Source organism: Phaethon aethereus (assembly GCF_964289735.1).
Source record: "Phaethon aethereus genome assembly, chromosome: 1".
NCBI lineage: Eukaryota > Metazoa > Chordata > Aves > Phaethontiformes > Phaethontidae > Phaethon > Phaethon aethereus.
The window spans coordinates 200,677,497-200,704,244 of record NC_138575.1 but is presented as its reverse complement, the minus strand read 5'-3'; the positions used below and the strand labels follow the sequence as shown (position 1 = coordinate 200,704,244).

Sequence of the window (26,748 nt, the reverse complement as noted above, 5' to 3'; positions counted from 1 at the left end):
TCAGTAGACCATACTTCCAAAACTTCTGCTTCTATTCTTGCAACTTGAACAACTGCACAGCACACACAATTCAGTTATTGGCTAAGTTTTGTTTTCTTACATGACATGTTTTACTCTACACTTAAATACCTTGCCACAAATCAAAACATCTAAGGTCAAACACAACCTGTAGCTTGAATGATGCTCAGTCTACTGAGCTGCCAGAGAAGAAAATCAGGCCAATCTATTACATTTTAAAACAGAGGAACTGGAAGAAAGAACAGTCTTCAGTGATAAATTAACATTCATATAGCTATTTGCCAAAAGGCTGTGCCAGCTTAAGCATGGTTCATTCCTTATATTCAGTCCTGTTTCAAGGAAATAACAATTTGAGCAAATACAATGTAAACAGAGCCAGGTAAACTGCAATTGCAAAGGACAACAATATCATTGATCTGACAGGTTTAAGGCCAGCTATTTATGATTTGAAATATATGGTACTTATCCATGGCACTTACACTGAAAGTTAGTACTGGGTGACATTAAACAAGGGTATACATATTCATATCATATGTGATATACACGTAGCTTCAGTCTTAAAATAGAATGCTCGAGTTTTCTTGCCCAAATAAAATCAACCTGTGAAAGACAACCTGTGTTTTCCTATACTGAATAAAGAAATATTAGTTTGAATCAATTTAGTGCAAACTGACTTGAGTCCAAAGACATACCATTCCTTGATTTTTAGTCACTACTTATCAAATGCCCTATTTCTTTTAAAACACAACTACATCTTTTTTTCTTAAAGGAACAGCAAACACTTGACAACTAACATGCTGTTCTAGTCTTACGTTAACAAAACTTGCCAATATACAAATCATGTTTTGGTCATGCAGCACAGACCCAACCTCAAAATAATCCCTCTCGATGCAATCAGTCTGGAAGAGCAGCGCAGTGCTGGATTTTAATTAGCAGGTCATCCTGGCCACTCCGTACTCCAAGCTGACAACTGCAGGCTCAGCTTTCGAGAACTCTGACACAAATTCACTGTAGCGATTGTCTGCTGTGTTGCTGCCCTCTATAGTTCTTACAGCATCATTCACAGGGATCAGTGGCTGCTCTTTCTTGAAGCACGGAGCGGTCTTCAGTGTCACGGGTGCAGCATGAGCAGGCTGCTGATGCTCCTTCACAAGGACTGCATCTGACTGCCCATTTTTCCGCTTTATTTTCTGAAATATGGAGAACAGTTACTAAGAGTGAGTATAACTGCTTTACTGATAATATTCTGCTTTGAAAGGACGTGAATCTGCTTCTTTTGCTAGCCAACCCAGCATCTGCAGAACCCTTATTACACACCCTAGGTTAGATATGTAACAGTATTATGAAATGTTAGGCCACTGGATAAAGCATTTCCCCCCCCAGTTTACAGCAGATGCTACAAGCACTATACACTTAAAATTTACAGCTAAGTAGAATGCAGGAAGGTTGCCTGTCAATCGTCATAGAGAAGGAGAGGTTCTTCCAGGCTTGCCCCTTGTTTGGTTGCTATTAAGATGGGAATATTTTCTGGAGTACAGGCAGAAGAAAACAGGCCTTGGTACTATTAGCAAGCAGGGAGCTTGCAGTAGACCACGAGTCTCTTAAAGACAAAGAACAGTTTCATATCTAAGCCATTATGTCCTTCCTAAAAACCTGCTAAAAGACTCTTCCTTTAGATCTGAAAAATGCCTGTTTGTTCAAATGCAGGAATACACTAAAAGATGTCAACTAGAAAGCAGGGATGGAGGAAAAGACCTATCCTGCAAGCACTGAGCAAGAGAAGATGAAAGATCTGGATTAAGGATTTTTAATTTTTTTTTTTAGTTCAAACAATATCACCCAGTAACTGGGAGCTTGAACTAGTTAACTGAAGTGATTTTTTTTGTTCATGTGTTTGTACTCTATTAGAACTGTGACTGAGCCCAGAAGACTTTGGTGTCTCTTGACCTCAACTTTTTGAAGATTGAAACAGCAGTAGGAAAGTCTATACCAAGATTTCAAACAACTACATCTCTTCATCACTCAAGTAAGAAATGTGGGCTCAGGTGAAGTTAACACCTTGGAACAAGGTTCTAGAAAATTCAAAACTGAGACTTCACTTTACATCTTGCTTATTCTTCATCTTGAGTTTTCATGTTGCTGTTTCAATCATATAAAGACTTTTAAATATCCAATTAAGATTTGAAAGAGTTTAAGTGACCTGCATTCACTACATTACAGTAGGATCAGTTTAATAAAAATCTTTTCTCTTAGAAAAGTTGTACTTCCCAACATAACATACAGGAGTTGTTACCATTTCTAGCCACACAAAGAAGTAAAACTGAAAATTAGAAAAAGCTTTTGCATTTCTTAAAAGGTATTATTCTGAAGTTTCAGCACCTTCAATGACTATAATGGATTATCAATTAAAAGCCACTGATTAAGTCATACTAGAATAGAGTGAGATGCACTATTCAGTCTTTCCTGGCTGTTTACTGTAGCACCTAGAAGTCATTTATAGAAATGTGATCTCTGTATTTAGCCCTGTCTTCAAATAAACATTACAATGTATATGCCCCATAATTATGGTCACTTACAACAGCATGCCCCTGCATATGAAGTTAAAAGAAGGACAATACTTACTGCTTCCATTTCAGTAGCTATAATGGAAATAAAACATTTTCAGTCTCCTTGGTTTAGCAACACAGCTGTAGCTAGGATGGGTACCCTGTTACCTAAGATATGTTTCACATAAATTTAACCTACATTAAGCCATCTTCAGTAATGCTTGGATAGTAGGAGCACTTTTACATAATACAGTTCATCAGTGCAGCAAAATAAATTGTGTCTAAGAGCAAAACATTGGCTGCATGACCTAGCATTCAGCACGGAAGCATACAAAGTCAAAGTCAACATTACACAGAATAAGTACTAGGCAGTAGTGACATTCACGTGAAAGCTAGCAGCATTATTACGGACTATAAATGTGAATTTGAAGAACAAGTCACAAGTACACACACTGATTTTGCAATACTTACAGCTTCCAGTTCTTTAATGTCTTCCTCCAGTTGTTTATTTTGTTCACTCATGTTCATTATAAGATTGAACACAGACTGCCTGGGATGCATACTTCGATCAAATTGATGGTACATATTTCTCCAAAACCTGCATGAAGCAGACAGTTTTGACTACTCAGGACAAAGACAAAATTGAAGAAAAGATATTGTATATGACTTAAACTTACCTAAAATTGAATGATACTGTATTAGGCTCCAAAAGAGTTAGTTCTGGAGAAAAGTCTGGATTATACAGAGGATTCTGGTATTTCTTTCTTTCATCCAGAAGGAACGGCCACAAGGAATATGTCTTCTCTTTTAATCTTAAAGCAAGAAGAGATCAAGGTCAAGACACTGACTGCAAGCAAAAACCAGAAGCTGTTCAACTCAACATAATCAATCTTAACTTTAAAAAAAAGTTACTAGATATACTTATAAATCTTGAATTAAAAGCTCTTAGTAAAAATCAGCTTCTTCCCAGCATATGTTAATATTGGATAGAACTGTTCATTTTAGAAGTACTCCTGTTTATGCTGTGCAAGTTTTGCCTAGCTGCAATAAAATGCTTTTAAGACACAATTTGAGACAAAGAAGAACTGATGAAAACTTTACAGAAGTTTTTCAACTGAAAGCATTAGGAGACATCCTATTAATATTTCTAACTGACAGTCTCGAGCAGGCAAGAATTTTATTGTTACCTAAAAATAGATTGGGGGAGGAAACAAAGTGATACTCCTAAACTTAAGCTTACCTATTTTTAGGGGGGAGGGAAAGTGGGGGGAGAAAGCCGCCTTAACTTTCTCTATGAAAATGAACATGGGATTTTCTCCCAGAATTAGAGAGACTGTCTTCAGCATGCAAACGCACAAGAAGCACTGCTGTTACTTAATGCAGTTCAACATAATTTTCAGTACTACCAATCCTGTATTTATTTCTATTCAGAGCCTAAAATTAGGAAGATCATTCACAGGAGTTCTTAGTCTGCCAGAATAAACAAAAGACACATTACAGTATGTCTGCTTACTTTAGTTCTTCTCGCTCTTTTTGGCAGTTTCCAAGGAAGTTACCAAACTGGCATGAATGGACATGTTCATGGATCTGAAGGAGGAAAGCTTCATTGTACTCAAAGGCTTGTGGAAACTGCTCAGTCAGATTCCACACACTTTCTAAAAACTGGGTGAACACTGGTGAGATCTCTTTGGGATCACCATCCAGCTGACAACACCTGAAAGATTCCATAAATAGATTGAAACCAATTTAAGTTATAAATCAAAGAAAGTCTTAGCTGCACTTGCTTTTAAATGACAGCACATTAATTTGACACTAACTTTGGTTTGGAGACTAAGCACGTAACTTTGAGAACTGGGGCAATTTTTGAATAGAAGTAAGTCTATATTTAATGTATTTTTCAGACTTGTAAGTAATCACACATCTGTATTCAGTACAGAAGAGCTACATAAGACAGTTAAGTTCCTTTGTGTCTGTTACTTCCATAGTCGACATCTGGAGTATACCACCTAAAAACAAATTAATAAGCAGTAAATAGCAGCAAGGCTATTGTCTTAGCTGAAGATAGGCAGATCAAGGGAAAAAACAGAACTCTTAACATACAGGACTTCTAAAGGTAGGTGTGACTTCATCATTAAAAGTAAACATAAAATAATTTTTAAAGTTATCAGAACTAAGTGTTTTACATCACCTAAATGGCTGGGATGTAGCTGTAGACTTGTTTTGCAACTGTCTATGCATATGTGCAGACCTAGCTGCAGTCATCAACATCTTGAGTGAGGCACCAGTAGCACAAGAAATTTATGTCTATAGTATAAATCAATTATCCAATACGTATTTGAATAAATGGCAACAAAGTGCACTGTCTACTGAAGATAGCTTACTCATTGCAAAATTTCTAGAAACACTGCAGTAGTTTAATAGTCACAAGTTGTCTTTTGTTTTTAAGAATACTTAGCTCAGTTCACTGCATACATTTGGAAGAATGAACTACCTGTCAGAGAACTTGTGCCCAAAAGAGATCCAATCTTTCTCTATCAAGACCTAGAGGGTACAAAAAAAACCAAAATATCATGTAGAATGTTACTTAATCTTACATCTATACTATTAACCCCATAGGTTATCAATATATTTTATTTTAAATTTGAGTCAAATAAACTACAGTAGGAGCAACTGTTTGTCACTTTGTAGTTCCTTTATTTTCTTGGAAGTCTTTCACAAGAGATTCTCAAAGCATATATCTAAAACTAGTAAAAAAGTTTAGCAAGTTGACAATCAGATAACTGCTGTTAGGCTAGGCTCACTTTAAGCATACTAATGTTGTAGGACTTCACAAGTAGATTATCAACCAACTTGCAAAAAAATCGCAGGGTACAGGAAAAATTTAGTATTGCATTCCTGCTATCATAGTTTACATAAAATCACACAACATAATCTTTGTAATATTTTATAGCAGTAAGTTTGTTAGTATCAACACGAGCTTGTTTTATCACTTCAGTAACAGTATCAAGCACCAAAAAGAACACAGGACTGCCTGTCCATTGCAGAAATTTTCCTAGAAATTCATTTGACAGCGAGGACTAAAAAACAAGAAGATTAAATGACTTCCCTAAATATTACACACATTCTCACTACTCACAAGAAATGAATCCTCTTCTAATTCCTCCTTAACTTCACTTTTATTGCTTGTAATATTTGTGGCAATTAGTTCTAACCAATACATGGAACTAGTTCCATGTACTATCATTCAGGAGTTGCCGTAACACCTTGTATCGCCACTGAAAAACTCTATAGATTTTCCTACTCTAAAATTCGGAATAGTCATATCAAAATTATTCTCCTTCTCTAGATTGCTTAAATATTTTCAGATCTCTGTCACTGAGGGAGTTGTCATTTTTAGATTTTAACAATATTGATTTTGGGACAAGTGATAAAAGCATAGACCCGCTATAATTTAGTACATTTACTATCTCACATAAGCACTTTGGAATCCTTTTATGTCATAGATAAGGGGCTTTCTTGGATGCAAAAGGCAAGCATTGCAATATTTCTGCAGGGTGCCTAAAGCAATCCACTATTTGATTTTCAGTTTTTTAGATTCCATTTAAATGGTTCTTCCCAGTAGCAAAGTATTTCTAGAAGATTTATCAGTATACTGCAAATCTTACATTTTTAACTACAAAAAAGCATCAGTTGTTTACACTCCTCCCTGTCACACTCAAACATTTTACATCCTTTATTTATTAAGGAACAACTCAACAATGCAACAGCTTGCTTACCATGAATCCTTTGATTGTTCTGTAATAGGAATCTAGTAAGAGAGCTCCAAGAGAACAAACTTGGGAAGTCCTATCCCAGCCATCTGAGCAATGCACTAATACACTCGCGCTCTCGACCACTATTGCCTGCAAAACAGTTGTTTCTTAGTCAACGTCCTATTCTAGAAAGAAATCAAAATTCGTAAATAACTACAGCAGCTATTTATCCCAAACTCATAGCATAAACCATTTTATTTAGCAAAACCAGAAGAATGTGTATTATGAGGAAAGGACTTTATACTATCAGAGAGCTAGAAATTTCTCTCCATGGAAGTATAGAAAATTCCTTATAAAGAAAAGAAATTCCACTACCACCTTTGCATAAGGTAACAAGAACATCTACAGTGGTTCCCAGTTCTCTACCTCTTACAAAACTAAACTCACAAAAACCCCTTGCAATGCATACTAAGAAAGAAGTAGACTAACCTGTTTGGTGTGCAATGTGTGGGAAAAACCAAAACCAACATCATTACGGATACCCACTTGCTCATCATTATACTACACGAGAGTCAAGGACTAGAAAATATTTATTAGCTACAGCTAAGAATTCAAATCCTGTTAGCCCAGATATTTCTGAAGGTCATCTTTAGGAGAATCATCCTCTTAACTAAAGCAACTCCTTGTTATTTCACCTAATAAAAACAAAGATCCAGGTGGTCTGTTTTTTTTTTTTTCTTCCACCCAGCCCCTCCTAGGTCAAACCCTTGACTTCATGGGTGCCTGGCAAAGGCAATTGTTCCTCTGAATTCTTCACAAAGAGTCCCATTTCCTTGCCAAATGAAGTCAGCATAGCCAGTTTGCCTTCACTGCAATTAGTGTCCCAGGAGTTTTGTTTTTCAGGGTACACTAAATAATAGTTTGCTCCATCCACCTCCAAACTGTTTACACCTTTCATAAATACCTAGAAGAACCGGGGGCATAAGAATCCCTTCATCTTCCAATAAAGTGACCAAACAGCATTCAAAAAATCCCAAAACATTAGCTAGCACATTTAACATCTTCAATCATAAAGAAATGTGTAATACTTAAAACAGCGAATCAGATGTATCAGTGTAGCATCTACCTCCAAAAAGGTAAACTGCAGAATTTTAGACATTATATAATATTAAGTATAATTTTGCCTGATAGCAAGTCAGCTTCCCATCAAATAAAGCAGCAGCATGCAAGTTACCTTGACAAGGAAGACTGCAGCATCCAACACAGCTTTGATGTGACGGAGCCATCCAGAATTCTCCAAACCAGACAAAAAGTCATTGACAGACAAACCCTTCGTGCCACTGACTGAAAGAAAGCGAGAGTTAGAAAGTCTTAAGCAGCTGCAGCTACCTATACCCTGCAATGAAGAAAGAATAATAATTGTATATTATTTCTAATGCCCTATAAGTTCATTAGAAATCTTTCAGGAAACAAACACTCAAATGGTTAAGAGGGGTACTACAAAACATTGTCCACCCAAAATTCAACTCTGTAGAACTTCAGTAACCATGAATGACAAAAGTAAGATCTTTGTGTCTTTTTGACAAAATAACATTCAAAGTAAATACAATGGTTATCCCCAGCAGGGAGCCTCACCCTTGCCTTACTACAGAAGCCAACACAAATGCCAAAAGTTTACCAGAAATACTTAAAAATTACAACTACTAGTAGGAAGTAGCTGCATCCAGACAACACACACAGTTCAGAGTAAGTCAGACTGCCAAAGTTTCATCACCTTCTCCACTCTGCTTAGGAGAATAAAGTGAGCGCAGTACAAGGATATGGTGAGGAACTGAAAACCATCAAGACTTTGTCTACCTCCAGACTTGATATACTACAATTCTGACTGATCTCCACCATTCTTCCCTAGTATACTTTGATCCTGTAGCAACAATGCCAGCTGAGAGGGCAGGGAAGAACTCAAGTTAAAGGAAAAATGCCTTGCAGCATAGCAGCAAGAGGTGTAGATGTAGGCTGAAACTTTCTCACACACTTACCAATTCACAAATGAGATGGATAACCTGGTTCTTGTACAATTTTGAGTAGCAATTCACACAATTACATTACTGCCCAAGCATGACAAACTTTTGAGAAGAAAAGAAATATCTGCTGGCTTATATAGCTTCAGCTATGTGTGATTCTAACAGAAGATACCAGAGGTTGCTATCTACAAAAATACCTGCCCCTGCCACAGTAGAAGCCTACTTTCCACCAAGCTTAATGGTTGGACTTAGTGATCTTAAAGGTCTTTTCCAACCTAAATGATTCTATGATTCTAAGCTAGTGGGCCCAAGTGAAAATAAAGACTGTGTAACCAAAAGCTATCAGTGGGGATATTCATACAGCAGCTGCAAAATAATCTTTATCTGACTATGGGAGGAAATGAGTCAGTAGGGAAAGTACAGAACAAAATTCACCAAGTCATTCTGTGATGCAGTTTCATGTTCAGTTAAGTCCCCTGATGTAATGAAGGCTACAAACTCTTAAATCACTGCCTCATGGAGCTTTCCTCTTCTCCAGCTTTGCTGGAGCTGCACTACATGTTTCTCAGCTTTCAGCCATTCAAGTTTTGGTATACTCTCCATTGCTCAGGAAGACTCATAGTGCCAGTTGCTGCTGAATGCTATAACACACACAGGCTTCCAAGTAAGTATTGCAGCACCCTTTCTAAAGGCCATAGATCTCTGTCATCTACAAAACTATTTATCAAGCCATAGCACAATGAGGCAACAAAACATCAAGAAACCCCTAGATACAAGACTTACTTTTAAAGGTTAGTCTGCAAATATCAGTAGAAGCAGCCAAAGCTACGCTAGTTTTCCCTGGTCTTTGAAAGAGACAGCATCATCAGGCAAGAGTTCTGCTTCTGAAAGGTCTAGCATATGGAGGAAGTCAGCCAAGAACTACTTGATCCTTTCAGCTAGCTCACACTCTCTACACCAGTGGTTCCATACACCTGTTCAGTCACAACAGTACACAAACAGGTCCACCACTCTATGGTAAAGGAAAGAAACAAAAAATATTAAAATACCTGGAAATTCAAACATCTGCAGGGAAGGGATTGGACAGACAAGGCAACGTCTAGAGGCACTATTCATGGCTACTCACCCCTACATTCTGTAGCGTATGGTTTAAAAGCACAAGGTTTCAGCTAGAACAGGCTTCCAGCCCTCAGTTTGTTTTCACGCAGATACTGCTGTCAAAATCTGCTGTTGATCAAGATTTTCAGCTTGGTAGAAATATCTCACCACTAGTATTTCCCCTTTCTAGCTAGATTTCTACATTTTTTTAAACCAATGCAGAGATAAGAACACATATGTTGAGCTCAAAGAATTACTTTCCATGTCTGTGAATTAACACGGACATTTTTATACTATTTAGTGATGAAATAAAGAAATTGCATCGACACCGTTTTGCCACGTTTATGCTGAAAGAAAATAAATTCCAGTCCCTTACGGTCCCTAAAAGGGGTCAAAGATGATTTATGGTACCACTAAGGTGTTTAGCTACTATCTACTAGCTACTATCATTCAAGACAGTTTCGGCTATATGGATCCCATCATAAAAACACATGCTCCGCATGCATGTGAGCCCCAAAACCTTAGTGTTCCATTGTTTGATTGTCCTTATACACACTACTAGCAATGCCTCAGGCAGCAACTAAAGAAGTGACTAGAATCTGCAGACTGAAGCACAGCGGGTTGGGGGCAGAGGTTGTTTTTAACAAATAAAAAAAAAACAACCCCACAAAAACAACCAACCCCATCCACCATACAGACACTTCACATAACCCACAAAAAATCCCTCAGTTAACACACTTCCATCGTCAAAATATATGCAGCAGCCCACATCGGCTATTATTGAGCCTCTTCCTCAAATGTTTCCTGCAGAAATGCTGTTTCTTGACATATGCAAAACCTTTTTGCTTATCAGAGGTCAATCTTTTCTGACACCTAATACTACTTTTTTGAATATATAAAAACTGGACTTGATATTTAATAACACAGCCACAAATTTAGTCTATGTAAAGATTCTTACATTAGTGTTGTATAGATGGGCAGTCTGCCCACTGGGGAGAAGAGTCATCATATGATCACACTGAAGAATATTTTTGAAAAGTTTTGTTTCGCTGCATGCAAAATTTCTAAATAACAGCTGAATCCGAGATGAAGAATAGACTGCAAATCCCCCTAGCATACTTCATGGTTTAGTCCCATTACAAAAGGATGTTGTAAAGGATTCTGCTTGCAAATGGAATCGTTAGATTCTGAAGGAAATCAGGCAGATAGACAAAGAGCCTAGGAGCAGGACACATGTTGAAGAATAAATAACAGTTGTTTGTTATAAATAAAACGGAGGACAGTCCCAGTTTTATCGTCTGAGAGCAATAGCTACAGAGCAGTTACAATGGCTCTTGAACAAGCAGGGTCACTGGTATCATGTTCCTGATTTGAGAACATTCAGTTCAGCATGTCCAGGGGAAACTAGTATGCAGAAGTTAAATGGCATTTTCCTCATTTTAAGCTATAAGCCACTTTCATAGCATTTCCTTCCTGATCACCCCACTGATGGCACATTCCGACAGGGGTCTGAAGAATAAACTGTTGCATACCTCCTTAAATTTTAAGGGTATTCCTACCCCTAAAGATGCTTCTACTTCTAGACATTCAGCAAAACTCGTAGTGAATTATACAGACTGAACAGAAGTAGAACAACTGTGTTCATTTACCCTAAAACCTGATCTGGAGAACAACTATAGACATTATTCATGACTTGGTTTCAATGGAGTTTAAATAAACCAATCCTCCAGACAAGGAAAAATTACAACATATTACATCCTTAATGTAAGCTACAGAAAGACATTTGGTAAGTCCTGTTGGTAGGATGGTACGTCAAACAGAAGGAATATGAAGTCTGAAGCTCAACAGTGCAATGTACACACTTCTGCACCAGACTATTACATGGGAGCAGGCCTCTCAAAAAAAAAAAAAAAAAATTAAGACTTATTATCTAGCTTTCTGTAACTGAAGATAGTAACAAAAGAAAAAGGGATTATGCCAAACTTAAAAACCTGACATTCAGGCTCACGCTGCTCATCTTTCCCTTCAATAAAGTACATGCAGGAATAACCACAAAAATACATATTATCAAAGCTCAGTAGCATTCCATATGGAGTGCCTGAAGAATAGGTTAGCAGCAGATACAGGCTCAATGAGAGTGAAGTAAGACTACACCACTAGTCTGTAAGCTTTCTTGACCAATGTAGCCACATCTTCATCAAAATAGGCTTTCATACAAGTGTAAGCCTTCTAGAATTATGCAAATATTTCCAGTCATGGAGAAGGCAAGCACTTATATATGTATTGTTTGTCAGGTGTGGAAGCCTGACTTCTGCTGCTGTACTCCAATCTCAGTATTAATACTCCACAGAGTGTCTTAAATTGGTTTTCAGCTGTTTACCCAAATAAAATATTAACAGAACTATTTAATAGGCTTTCTGCCTCTCCATTTTCACCACCAGCTGGCAGGCAGCGGTATGGTGAAATGACTCGCTTTCCCCCCTTCCCACAAACACTTGAAGATGTACAGAAGTGTCTCACCAGGCCAAAGAGCTCAAGTTTTGTACAGACCATGAGCTTATTGTGAATTCTGTGGAACTAAGTGGCCCCTGAAGAATCAGTATTCTATATATGAAAATTATGTACAGACACACATCATTTTGTGTATTTATATTACACATGTGTGTACACACACATATACTTGGAAAACACAGAAGCCTTTCCCACCAGCCACTGACGTACTAATCAAGTTCACCCAAAATATGCACCACTCAGTTAATTTTCTTCAAAATAACTCCATTCATTGGATTTACAGTTTAAAGGTAAACATTTGAGGTAATTCATTACTACAGGGCAGAGCAAACTGGTACTAAACAGAGTTGGAATATAGTATCAAAATATCAATACAGTTTGTGTAAGCTATTATTAAACACTTCAGAAAAATATTTATCCTATTTTCATATACCATATTATAGTACAGTTAGAACATACCTTCCAGAAGTTTTTGTAAGCTCGATCTCATTACATGAATGTTTTCAATGCCAACAAACTGGAATCTAATGTTAGAGTAGTTGTCTTCATTCTCATAGCCCTTCCCAGCAGCTCTGTTTGCCATTGCATTAAGCTTAAAAGAGCAAAATAAAATACTGAAAACCAGTGCTTGAAATAAAAATCTCAAATTAAGAAACAGAAGTCATGCAATTACAAAGTAATACACTGGGAAAAGAAACCACACAAGAGCACATACCATAAACAGATTCTAATGAATTAACAGTTTGTGGCAAATCAGCTTGAAAGCATTCAAGTGTAAGAAAGCCATGGTACATAAAAAGCAACAGGCAGTCTGTATTTAGAGCTGACGTATCTGAATAATGCATTGTAATAATTTCCTCTTCTCTCCTCCATATTCCCACCAACAAGCCTTTACTTATCTCCAAACATTTCTGAGCAAAACCACTACAAAACAATTAACTTAAAAAGGAAAAAGCCCCAGACTTAACCATACATGTGCTTTCCAGGTGTTCTAAAAATGTCAGTTTAGGGTGTAAGAAGCTAATAAGTTGCTGCAGCTATAAAAGTTGCAACTATTAAAAAAACCACTGAACTTCAGGCTCACGCTGCTCATCTTTCCCTTCAATAAAGTAGATGCAGGAAAAACCACAAAAATACACATTATCAAAGCTCAGTAGCATTCCTATTCTGACAGTTTCAGTCTGTCAGACCGACCTACTGATGAACCCTGCTCGAAATAAGTGCAGATCTTACAATATAGGATTTTCACTTTACAACCTTGTTTTCCAGCTCCTGTGTTCGGAGATTTGCATGAAATGGATACCAATTTCAACGCAGATGGGCCTAAAGAATGAAAGTTACCCCACACATTCTGACACAGGTCAAAACACCAACATAATTAAATTTAATTAGACAGTGATGAAGTATGACCTCAAAATGCTACAACAGATTTTCCCCTACTTCCTGTAAGAGGCAGAGAGCAATAGCAGTTTTCACAGAACATTTACAAAGAACACAGTACTCCCTCCCATTCTAAAAGAAATACCAACACAGCTCACCATTTCATGAATTTAATTTCAAACAGTTACAATGACTTGGATCCCACTCAACTATTCACTCCTTAACTATGCTTTAAGTATATGCACCTCCCCAAAAGTTCACTAGCATATTCAGCAATTTCTAGCTGAGTCCTGAGAGGGGTTCAACTTCTTTAAGAAAGCAAGTAATTAAATACCTGAATAGAGAGGCTTAGCCTTACCTTTAAAGAACATTTTTGCCCATGATGGAGTCACATTTACCTCCAATTTTTCCAGAATTACACTATGTCCCTGTACTCTAAAGTTCAGGAAGAGAGCCTAGTCTGTAAAACCTGAAGTATGTACCTTCGGCCTGGTGTCCATGACATACATGTAGCGATTTGAAGGATTTGCTTTACTGATGGCTTGCAACATGTGTTCATCTTCCAGGCACCTGGCACTGAAACCTGATAGAGGTTGACTGCATCTGCAAATTGCAGCCTACCATAGAAAACAAAGAACAAATTAGCATCAGTTTAATACATGTCTTTCAAACACAGTACCTGCAACTTACATCTAAAGGTTTATCAAAACATTTTTTTCAGGCTCATCTACATGGGCAAGGTACCATTTTACATAATGGACTTCTCCAAGTATAAAAATTCCAAAAAAAGTATAGGCTGGAAAGAACACACTTTAGGAAAGCAAGTTACTTGCTTGGTATGAAATTAATTATGGTTGGTTTTACTACTGCAAGTACAATTTTATTATTGCAAGCACAACATGTTATCATTAAATGTAATTTTCATCATGTGATTTTCAATGACATTGTATTTCAGAATGTATCAGGTGCATCTTCCAAATAGTAAATTATTTTCAAATGCATCTAATAACTTAATACTCGTCCTTTGTAAATCCTTCAACTCAGCAAGGCAACAATCCTTCTCTCCCTTCAAAGATATCCCCTAGCAGACAGGCAGATGTTACTTCACACCACACCCTGCAAAATCTTATTTCTCATCCTCTAGTTCTTTTTATCTTGCAAATTCCTCAAAGAACCAGTTCTATTCTTTCGGTGTTTTGTTGTTTTGGGTGTTTTTAACGCCCATTTTGACCTAACAGATTTTATTCTTGATAAATTAAGGAAGACAGATCATTTGACAAAAAGCTATCTTCAGTTATATTAAGTTCATTTTCTAGCAACTTTAAGATATTCAACTGATTATCAACCGATTACTTAAGGTTTCTTTTGAACTAGCTTAGCTTAATTTAGCATCCTGTTTAGACACCAGTGACAGCTGTACTTAAGATTATAATGAGTTATACCATTCTCATACAAGTCACTGTACTTACCTCCCCACCTACTCTGAACTACAGCCAAGTGTTGAGAAATACTTCTCAGCACATTTGCATTACGAGGAAGATGTACTATACCTCTTTATTTTTATGATAATACGACAACACTGGGAATCTTCCTTTGCTTCTGAACTTGGAGCTACCAACAATTATGGGCTTGCTTGCAGTTCTGGGAACATAAAGTTCTCTAGGATAGGTTTCACAAATCTGAAAGACACATATACACAAGAAGAATTTTATCACAGAATCACTAAGGTTGGAAAGGACCTTCAAGACTATCAAGTCCAACCGTTAACCCAACGCCACCATGCCCCCTAAACCATGTCCCGAAGCGCCACATCCACACGTTTTTTTAATACTTCCAGTGACGGTGACTCCACCACCTCCCTGGGCAGCCTGTTCCAATGCTTGACCACTCTCTTAGTAAAGACATTTTTCCTAATATCCAATCTAAACCTCCCCCGGCACAACTTGAGGCCATTTCCTCTTGTCCCATCACTAGTTACTCGGGAGGAGAGACCAACACCCATGTCACAACCCCCTTTCAGGTAGTTATAGAGAGTGACAAGGTCTCCCCTCAGCCTCCTCCTCTCCAGACTGAACAAGCCCAGTTCCCTCAGCCCCTCCTCATAAGACTTGTGCTCCAGACCCCTCACCAGCTTTGTTGCCCTTCTCTGGACACGCGCCAGCACCTCAGCGTCCTTCTTGTAGGGAGGAGCCCAAAACTGAACACAGTATTCAAGGTGCAGCCTCACCAGTGCCGAGTACAGGGGCACAATCACTTTCCTACTCCTGCTGGCCACACTATTTCTGATATAGGCCAGGACGCTGTTGGCCTTCTTGGCCACCTGGGCACACTGCCAGCTCATGTTCAGCTGGCTGTTAACCAGCAGCCCCAGGTCCTTTTCCGCTGGGCAGCTCTCCAGCCACTCCTCCCCAAGCCTGTAGCTTGTAGTTGTGACCCAAGTGCAGGACCCTGCACTTGGCCTTATTAAACCTCATACAGTTGACCTCGGCCCATCGATCCAGCCTGTCCAGATCCCTCTGCAGAGCCCTCCTATCCTCCAGCAGATCAACACTCCCACCCAACTTGGTGTCATCTGCAAACTTACTGAGGGAGCACTCGATCCCCTCATCCAGATCATTGATAAAGAGATTGAACAAGACCGGCCCCAGAACCGAGCTCTGGGGAACACCACTTGTGACCGGCCACCAGCTGGATTTAACACCATTCACCACAACTCTCTGGGCTTGGCTGTGCAGCCAGTTCTTTACTCAGCGAAGAGTAAACCTGTCTAAGCCATGAGCCGCCAGTTTCTCCAGGAGAATGCTGTGGGAGACGCTGTCAAAGGCTTTACTAAAGTCCAGGTAGACAACATCCACAGCCTTTCCCTCATTCACCAGGTGGGTCACCTGGTCATAGAAGGAAATCAGGTTGGTCAAGCAGGATCTGCCTTTCATGAACCCATGCTGGCTGGGCCTGATCCCTTGGTTGTCCTGCACATGCCCTGTGAGCACTCTCAAGATGAACCGCTCCATGATCTTCCCCGGTACAGAGGTCAGGCTGACGGGCCTGTAGTTTCCAGGATCTTCCTTACAGCCTTTCTTGTAGATGGGCGTCACATTGGCAAGCTTCCAGTCTTCTGGGACCTCTCCTGTTAACCAGGACTGCTGATAAATGATGGAGAGTGGCTTGGCAAGCTCTTCCGCCAATTCTCTCAGTACTCTTGAGTGGATTCCATCAGGCCCCATAGACTTGTGGGTGTCCAGGTGGCTTAACAGGTCCTTAACTGTTTCCGGGTAGATTGAGGAGTTTATTGTGCTCTCCATCCCTGTCTTCCAGCTCAGGGGGCTGAATACGCTGCAGATACCTGGTCTGGCTATTAAAGACTGAGGCAAAGGCGGCATTAAGTACCTCAGCCTTGTCCTCACCCTTAGGAGACAATGTTCCCTGCCATATCCAGTAGGGGATGGAGATTCTCCTTGGCTCTCTTTGTTGTTAATATGTTTGAGAAGCATTTTTTGTTATCCTTTACAACTGTGGCCAGATAGAGCTCTTGATTGTGCCTTATGTACAAGGCACAAAGCCTATACTAGTTTTATCGCATCCAATTTGAGAGATGTTAAGAAATAAGAGACAAAGGAGAAATAGTAACATGTTTCTCTATATACACGTAAATAGCTCAGAGGAGGAGATAAGCCATGGATAAAGAAGTACAAATTGGTATCCAAGCGATACAACCAAGCACTGCTGGAAAGCACTGCTACACTAGTATTCACCTCTCAAGAATGTGACTCTTCAGTAGAAATGCTAAGAATGTGTTTCAAATAAAATATTCAAGTTCCCTCATTTTTTTCATATTTGCAGACTACAGTGCAAGATGGAATCTGATCTGGAAATCAGCTGCACCACCACAGCCATTGTCTCCCACAGCCAACATTGCAAATGCTAAAGTAGAATTCTTCTCAGTTAAGAGAGATGACAAAGCTGCAGAGCACCACAATTGCTGGGGCTGGGCTTCAAACAGGTAAGTACACTCTGGAAAGAATGCCAACACACACATGCATCCATGCACACATACTCTCTCAATGAGACCTTGGAAAAACCTTCAGTTAAAAAGTAGTGAGATTGCAGACTGACTATGGAGCTAACTCTCTCCACCTGCAAGTTTTTGCTTATGCTGCAAGCCAAGTGGTTTCATAGTATTAGACTGTTTTCTATAGGAGTAGAATCCAAGAATAAACCAGGAACAGATGCAGAGCAAAACGTGTTTCCATTACAATGCTTACCTTATAATCACGATTTGCATCGGACAACTGCCAGTTAGCATTTGGCACTCCCATTCTCTTATATTCTTCTGCTAGATCAATAAGCTGCCAGCCTTTGACTTGCTCAGATTCATTTTGTTTTGGATTATAGGAGAAGGCATACAGTTCTTCATATTTTGCTAAAAGGTAAAGAATAAGACTATGTAATGAGTTGTCCCCAAAAATGTCCGAATGGAGAAAGTGCAGTTGACAAGTCTTGAAATTGCTCAAATTGCAGAGAAAGTTTCAGACTTCAAGATTCTCAGAAGCAAGACTAAATAGATAGTTGACACTTGAAATATTTATTCTGCAACTATCATACTGTTAACTGACACAATTATAGATATTTAGTTAAAGGTAGGTTATGAGAGCTTTCTGGAGTGTGCTTGATCTACTTCAGCCAGGAGATTTCTAAAGCCACAAGAGCAAAGCATAAGTCACAAAACTAAAACTGACAAAATTAAACAAGACAAAAAAGCAGGATTACTATAAGACTTCACAAGAGCTAGAAGAACAAACAATTTTTGGAGGTAAGAATAGAAATTTACACCTACTGACCTTTAAAAACAGTAAGTTTTAAAGTTTCCTTTAGAGCAAAAAAGATTTCAAAATATTTTATGTTTTTCCTAATACACTATTCACATATCGGATAACATTTTACGTCGTTCTAAACACAAAGCACAAAATACAAAAGACCATACTAGGTGACAGAAGTCTCTTGTAAAGCTGAATTGATAGTGCTATTTTAGCATCAAAACTTCAGCTTTATTTTCAAAACTGCATGAAATCAGTAACAAGTTAGTATTTCCTTAGTAGGATTTTATCTAACATACCAATTAAGACAGACAATGTGCCTTTATATTCACAGTTTCAGGGACAACATTAGAAACGCAAAAAATACAGGAGTCTCACATTCTATTAGTGATCATCAGTGACCTAGAAAAGGCAGACAACATATCTTCTGAATTTGTATGCAGATTAATACTTAAATCATTAAATGGATTTGCTATGTAAAAGAATTTTAAAAGGCTTTTACATAATGCACACTTTAGAAAAAAAATTATAAGCCATGGATTTCCCCTCCCGCCTACCAACTTGTTATCCAGGCATATACTGCAAAGTCCTTCACAGTTTGAAGTATTACCTGTTCTTGAGAGCTGAAGCAAAGAGTTATAAATGTCATGACAATCTCTCTCTCTGGGAACAACAAAGTGAACTATCCTGAAGTTCTTGCACTGGATGACAAGGGGGCAGCCAGAAGTGGTCAAGGGAAGTTTTTCCACCGCAGCAATGTGATGATGTAGTATCTGTGGCATACAAAACTCACAGTGTAAGCACACTGACGAAAAATGAGAACAGCATACTATTTAAAAAAGCAGATATAAGACACATCAAGCAATGCTGAATATGGATTTTGACTAATTTTGTGAATCATTTAGTTATAGGAAGAAATAAAATTTAGGAGAAATCAAAGACTGGCATTTTGATCAGGGTTATCATACTTTGTCAAAATTTAATTATTCTCTTCCACCATATTTTGAGGTGTTACCAAATGTTTGTAAGGGGCAGTAAATATCCTTCTAAAAACAAACAAACAAAAAATAATCAAGAAGTAAAACTCCACTGGGGTTGTTCAGCCCTCTTCTATAACTTTGCTAACTGACATGCTGACAATCTAATTAGGCAGGGTCCAACTAGGCTATCAGGTTTTTGGTTTTTTAAAGGATCTACGGGACCATACTTCACAATTTTCAGGCAAAACAAAACAAATAAGGGAAAGCAACTCAATGTATGAGATACAGAATATGCAGAAGACTTTAGAATTCCAGTATTCAACACCTATAGAATGAACAGGAGATAAGAAAACATCTCTTATATTACCCATTACACTATGTAGACATGAAAGTCTCTTAGCTAAATGCCTTTCAACCACTCTAACAGAAGACTGTCACAGTAATGGATATACAAAAGCCCTCCGTAGATTTACCTGTGTGGCAAATCTACACAAAATTTAAGGAAATACATAGGAACGTTAACAGCTGTTCAACCATGGGAAGCAAGCCACAGATATGTTACCTCAACTGAACAAGATGTTCTTAATAGCATTTCAATTACCTCACTGAAGCAATCATCTCCTCTTAAATATTGATCAGAATTAGACAGGCATCTGAAAACTATGCTGCTAAATATGCATTTGCAAAGAGACTCTATCTTGGAGACATTATCATAATTATACTTGCATTATCATCACAGAAAGGCAATACTCTTGAGTATATATTCAATTCCCCAAAATGAAACCTTTTAACTCAGTGTACAGGGAGATGCAAGTAAAGCTTCTAAATCATGTTCTCCCCAATAACCCATTTTGTATGAAAGGATAACAGTTTGGTTTGTACATGGTATCCAAGACCAAATCACAGAAAAATAGCTCTTCCTGAAAGCACCGTGAGGCATCTAGTCAGATAACCAGGATACACGATTAAGGGTAATCCAGAAAAATACACCTACAGGAAAAAAAAATTAACCACACCCAGGGAAATGAGATCTAATCCAGAAGGATGATAGACTTAAGGCACTGAACTCAGTCAGGTAGCTGCGCTACAGTGGAAGCCAGAACTTGATGTCCACAGCACTGAGCAGAAAAATTCATGGGATTTACTGTACAATCAGCTTTGTTTGTACAACATTGGCATTGGTCACCAAGAAGATGGAGGCCCTTCTTAATTCTTTTCTTCCAGAGAGGAATATTTGGAAGAAACGGTAACTTACCATTAAAAAATGGCATGGGATCTTCAATATTTCACCAAAGCCTAGATCTCTGGATTGTGCTGTCTCATTTAACCTAGGCAGGATCTATGTACAAGGTAAGTAAACGCAGAAGTTTTAAACCTGCTGCTTAAACTATCTACCAGTCTCCCACTCCTGCCTCTGAATTGTGGTGCAAGTCAGTTGTTTAAAAGAAAACCACCACACATTCATTCATGAATAGAAGTGAAGGCTAAAGAAGAAATTATAGCAGTTTGAAGAGGAGTAAACATTTTCAACACTACCTGATTTCAACTGCAGCACTGTCATGCAAGAGTACAATCTGCAAATACAGGTATGATACCATGAACAGGAGAGCGTGGGGAATAACTTGTAACTTAAATGAACATTTTAGTAAACAAATTTGACCTTAGATCAGAAAGAACAAATGCATCTGGAGAACCTATGTTTTTGAGCTGCAAGCATTCGTTATCCTTACCCACGTCTCTCTCTGGCTTGAATCTATGAATAACAGATGAGTTGCTGTAAGGTATAGAGTTCCCGTCAGTGACTTATTGCTCGTGCTGAACCTATCTAGTAATTTCACTTGCTCTACCTGCAAGAAAAAAAAGAGGGGAAAGGGAGCAAAACTTAATTTTTGCAGAAAGCAAAATCCTAACTTTGCAAAAGCTCCGTCAGCTTGTGCAATAATTTTGAAAATGGTAGAATGCATAACACAACATACATAAAGGTATTTGGTACAAACTATTAAGAACACAGCAGTGGTCACAAACTTTGAGAAGACTGACTAGTTAAAATATTCTGTTTCAATACAGAAGCGCATAGTGAAGGCATCTGAATACTTACTCCATATACATAACTGCTATGGTTATTTACTAGTAAAAGAAACCAGGATACCAATCTTTTTTAAAAATAATTAAGAACAATTAATTACTAAGGTTTTGGACTACTTCACCAAAGTAGAGCAAGCGCACACCAACAATTTCCTGTTACTGAGATGCCAGCACTGAATTAACAGCTGATCTCAGCAACATGCTTTGTTGGCTGTCTGCAAACTCAAAGCCATAAAGATTATGTCCCCGACTTTAATTTTAGGTATCTACTGGTTTGTTTTGTTTTTTTTTTTTTTTTTTTTTTACATCATCCGCAACTTGAAAAGTCTAGATAATCATAACCTTGCCTCATGGTTAAAATAAATTCTAGTGAAATGTAAGCATAATACTAATAATTATAACAATCTCCTAGAAATTCAAGGACTGTGCTGGCATTTGAAGAAGGTATTTCAAGCCCGAGTCTTGCAAAGGCAAATTTCTCCTCCTGGTATTCAATCAACATTGTTATCTCAATCCTATGGAGAACATTTCAAAAGAAAATGATTTCTAGACAGCCTGCATTTTATCTGCTGCTCATAACTTCACAGGATCCAGAGTTTGCTTTATTTGAAGCAAACATTACATGATTCTTTGTTTGCAACAGGAAAGGAGTGTGGCGAATGGCTTATCTCCACACATTCCTCTATTTCTTGGCAGCACTGTCTCATTAATGCCAAGTTAAAGCTCTTATGCTTGAGGTTTGCTCCTACTGCCATTAAATGCATGGCAGTACTCCAAAAACTTCCACACCAACAAGACTACCAGCCAGATGAGGTGACTAAGAGAGCCCAGATCTACTGTGTTGATGTTAAGCCATTTTTAATTCATACATACAAATTTATTTATCTACTAAAAGCACATATAAAACACTAAAAAATTGCCTTTTCAATTCAGGTATTTCTTATAATCTAACAAAGACTAATTTTGTGCTTGAAAGTTGGAAAAGCAGTTTAATGCATACAAAACAGAATGGAGGAAATATAAACATTTACTAAAAGCTAACACTACTATGATATTCTAGATTTTTTTTCCTTTCTAAACTGAAATTGGAAGCTACATGCATCAGTACCTCAAAATATATCATGCTGTAACCAGCAAGGTATCAGTGCTCAGATACAGAACAGCATAAATCAATATAGCACAGCCAAAATGCAGACTTCATTTTGGGCAGTTCCACAGCAGCAACTGCTCAGGTACCTGGCACTGCACCTTCCCAGCAAATCGAGAAGTGCCCAGAAACTGCTCCAGTTCTGTTCCAGTAACACAGCCCACAAAATCCTGGTATGCGAAGTTCCATTCTCCTCCATGTAAGACGACAGTTATTCTCAAGGCTGACGAGGACAGGCATTAGTGCTCCACCTTCCTCTACATAGGTGAAGTCTTCAAGAATTCTGAAAGCTAAGTTCTAGGTATACTTTTCTTAAAGATAGCTGAAATGTAATTTAGATTCAGCCTTCATAGATGACATGTTCATTTAAACTTGGCCCAAGACAGCTCTAATGGATACTCAGCTATATAGACACTTTTTTTTTTGCTTTTTTAATTGTAAATTGTGACAAGTTCCTAGCTATGAAAAACAAGTCAGTCGTCATTTTTGAAGAGAATGGATTCACAAGACTAAGAGATTGAAGACTGCTATTGACTTTTAGCACATCTGTAAACAAAGATCATTTAAAATAGTCAGAAGTGATATTCTGACAGTAGCTGGCACTAACAAATTAATGAGTTCTTACACCAATAAGAATTTGAACAGCTACCTCAATAATATAGAGTATTTACAGTGAAAGAGTCACCAAACAATTTATTTGGATTAGGAGTTACAGATTAAAGGCAAAAAAAAGAGAGCAATGAAGTGTTTCAATACAGGAGACAAGTTGGAACAGACAGGAAGGCTGAAATTACACCTCTGAAAACTTGTATTAAAAGAGCTGAAGGATTAAATTAGAACAGTTAATGCAAGACCAAGACAATTACAGTATATCATTCCAAGATTCTTTTATTACAACTTTGTACACCATTCACTGAAATTAAAAGGAGCTTTCCCTTCCCCATTTAAGTCTCAGGCTTGCAAACATAAGTTTTGGATTTAGCAGTCAAGCTAAGCAAAACTTTCCATCTTTTCCAGTCTTTTCTATGTTTTGCCTTAAAATATTTTAAGGGGCTCTTTACTTTTAAAGCTGCATTGCAAAACCACAATATTCTTAGTTGTAACTTTACCAGTACCACCACTTGTTGACATTGTGAACTGGTTTTCTTCATTTGTTGCTACTTAACTATATATTCTCAGACCAAAGTGATTTTTAAGTTGACCTCACTTCTTTAATCAACATAAAATCTGTTGGACAGTTTAATTTCACAAAAAGCTAAACTTTATTTCAGGTAGCGGTGCTGACAGTTCCAAGACAATTTTAACTTCAGTATTTCCAGCAAACTGAAGTTTGAGGAGGAATAAAACCTATTTCATCACCTCCCCTAAGGATAGCAGCTTCCCTGCACAGCAGTTTGTTTGTGCAAGACCGCACTGTTATTTCAAGCTTATTTCTCTATTACTTGAATAAAACAAATTGAAAAATTGTGAAGTGCTGTCAGATTAGAAAAAGTAGATGCATCTCAGAACAGTTAGAATGAGATTCAACTTGAGCCTACACATGCACTGAACTTTTAAGGCCCACAGTGCAGGCTATACTTTAGTTTTCTTTCTTCCTATAACTGTAATACTCATAATTATTACCATCTAGCATATAAGCATTTTAATCCACCTGGATTTTCAATAAACGAACAGCTTACAAAAAGCTAAGCAAGCATCACAATTATAACCAAAAAAATCGCACTATTTCCAACCATGAAATTGATATTTTAAGAATGAATAATTTTTTATATGAATTATAAAAATAACTGCTTCAAGTAGTAATTCTAGTATCTTATATAAGTTGTTGTTCAGAGCTTGTTTCTCCCTTTAGTTATATTGCTACATGAAGCATTTTTTCCCCAGTAAGGGCCCAAAAATATACAGAAACACAATCACTTGCAAAAGCAAAGAAGTCAGTGACCTGTCACCTTTCAAGTCTCAATTTCAGGTTTGAAACGTAAACAGCTACTCAGATCATCAAGAGATTTTGGTTTTCCTCTAGTTTTTATTTTGAAATCAGCTATTCACTATAATGATACAGTATTAAGTTCCCAAACAAAGAGTTTCAGGTTTGTAAGTAAACAGGCTGATAAAGAAACTTTATCTCCAACCTGTCAGCTTGGTGCAAGATTATTCCATCCAGTAAACTAAAGTGTCAGTAAGAGTAGCTTCATCAGAGGCCTTCCCCTGGTTTCATATATACACATACATACATATATATGACAAATAAAACTAGTTATTAATATTTTATATAAAATTTATATAAGCTGTTACTCAATAAAATTAACATCTTGTTCCTTTATATAATTATTGGTTATAACCCTACTATTTGGAGATGAAATATGACCACTCCTTTTCTCCACACATCTATAAGCATAGTTTAAAGTCATACTGCCAGGTTAGTGAACTGATCACTTAACAATTTCCAGGACCCAGTGGAGAGGGGCAGTCTTTTCAGCAACCCTTGCAGTCAGGGATGATGAGAAAGAAGAGAAAAATGCTGTTAGAAATTTAATCCTATAAAACCTATGACTTTAAAACTTCCTTAAAAATTACTTACAAAAATAAAAAAGACTTTTTTTTTTACATCTTAATTACAGTGGAAAGACAAACTAAAACTAGAAAAAATTCATAAAATTCTAAAGTGTCAACTGCATCTTAGCTAATTTTTTAATAGCCTAACACACTGCACATACATTGATAACTTATGTTGCTAACAACACACACAGAGTCTTTAAAAAGAAAAAAAAAAAAATCACAACTGATTTGCCAAAGATACAAAAAGCTGCATGGAACCACATCCCAAGTACAAAAAACAACTGCAAACTTCTCCCAGCCCGCCGTTTCTGTTCCCCACCCTCCATCACAGCCCCTGCCACACCAGGAAAATTTTTACCTTGTTCCCCTTATTAACGAGACGGTTCATTCCAGCAGGGCCCCACTGGTGCAGCACACACCGAGCCACCCACAGCAGCTCTTACCCCTTCCAGCCCCTCGGCTCGGAGGGAACCCAGCCGAGAAGCCTCCGAGAAGGGCAGTGCCCGCTGGGGTGGGCCCCACGCCCCCGGCTGGGCGCCCCGCGGCGGCAGAGCCCGGGGGGAAGTACCCGGGCCAGGCACCCCGCTGCCGGCAGACCCCGCCGGAGCCCAGGAACACTCTCAGCGGCAGGGACCTCCCCAAGCCCCCCGCGGGAAGGCACCAGCCACAAAATGGGAGGACGAGGACAACGCCCTCACCCATCCCTGACAGCGGCGGGGCAGGGACTCACTGGAACGAACAGGCCCTCCCCGCCCCACAGTTACCGGTGGGGTACTGGCGGCACTGTCGCTCCCCCGCCGACACCCACACACACAACACCCCTCTCCCTTCCAATCACCACCCCACCCGCCAGCGGAAGGCCGGGGTACCTTGGTGGTACGTATGTGCTCCATAGCGGCACCCGTTCAGCTGCGGCCGCCGCCTGCCGCAGTGCTGCCGGGCCGGGCCAGGGCGGCCGTCACCTAGAAACGCTTCCGGGACGGGGCGGGACCTCCGCTAGGGCGGGGCAAAGCCGGAGCTGGCTCCCTGCAGCGTCCCCTCGCGGCGGGCAGGGAACACTGCGTCTCCGTCCCACGGCGGACACCGCTCTCGCGGTGAGGCGGCGCCGTGCCCGGAGCGGGGATGGCCGAGGGGAGACGTGAAGTGTCGGTCTGCGGCGCTGGGGACCGCCAGGCAGGGTACGGACTGGGCTACGCTGCGTCCCGCAGTGCCCCTGGCAGTCTCTGTGAGATTCGGGGCGGGGGAAGGAAGAGGCTGTGATTGCCGTGCTGGGAGCCACGGAGCGCAGTGCTGGTGGTGAAACGTCGCCTGGCAGCCATCCCTGAGGAGAGAGCGGTCCTGGGCCCCGCTGTGGGGTGGCAGTAGCTGTGTGGAAAACAAGAGCCATTCCGTGGTTACCCAGGCCTCTATGCATGGAACAGAGAGCGTCAGTCTTTCGAGAATGGGGAATTCCTGGAAGATGGTCCTTTTTGTTGTAGTAGCACAGAATCGCAGAGGGGTTGAGGCAGGAAGGAACCTGTGGAGGCATTTGGTCCAACCCCTCTACTCAAGCAGAGCCAGTTGCCCAGGAGTATGTCCAGGTGCCTTTTGAATATTGCCAAGTATGGAGACTCTACCACCACCTGTCTGGGCAACTTGTGCCAGTGCTCGGTCACTCTTAACAGTAAAAAAGTGTTTCCTGATGTTCAGACGGAGCCTCCCGTGTTTCAGTTTGTGCCCATTGCTCCTTGTCCTGTCACTGGGCATCACTGGGAAGATTCTGGCTCCATCCCCTTTGACCCTCCCTTCAGGTATTTATATATATTGATAAGATCCCCCTGAGCCTTCTCGTCTCTGG

At 39.2% G+C, this 26,748-nt stretch overlaps 1 protein-coding gene across 6 annotated transcripts; it reads right to left on the bottom strand.

The window, feature by feature from the left end:
- Window positions 1-947: 947 nt before the first annotated feature.
- Window positions 948-25,804, bottom strand: MTMR6 (myotubularin related protein 6; the record flags this gene model as incomplete). Of its 6 annotated transcripts, none has more annotated exons than XM_082004190.1 (14): window positions 948-1,208; window positions 3,036-3,162; window positions 3,242-3,376; window positions 4,078-4,278; window positions 5,056-5,105; window positions 6,341-6,466; window positions 7,551-7,660; window positions 12,406-12,538; window positions 13,809-13,943; window positions 14,877-15,005; window positions 17,589-17,746; window positions 18,751-18,913; window positions 20,851-20,967; window positions 25,781-25,804. In XM_082004190.1, the coding sequence occupies 14 exons, from the start codon at window positions 25,802-25,804 to the stop codon at window positions 948-950; spliced, it is 1,869 nt and encodes a 622-aa protein (XP_081860316.1). The 6 variants fall into 6 exon arrangements, with proteins under 6 accessions (XP_081860316.1, XP_081860317.1, XP_081860321.1 ...); XM_082004191.1 differs by having other exon boundaries at window positions 17,589-17,686; XM_082004195.1 differs by lacking the exon at window positions 5,056-5,105 and having other exon boundaries at window positions 4,078-4,151.
- Between the last annotated feature and the right edge of the window lie 944 nt (window positions 25,805-26,748).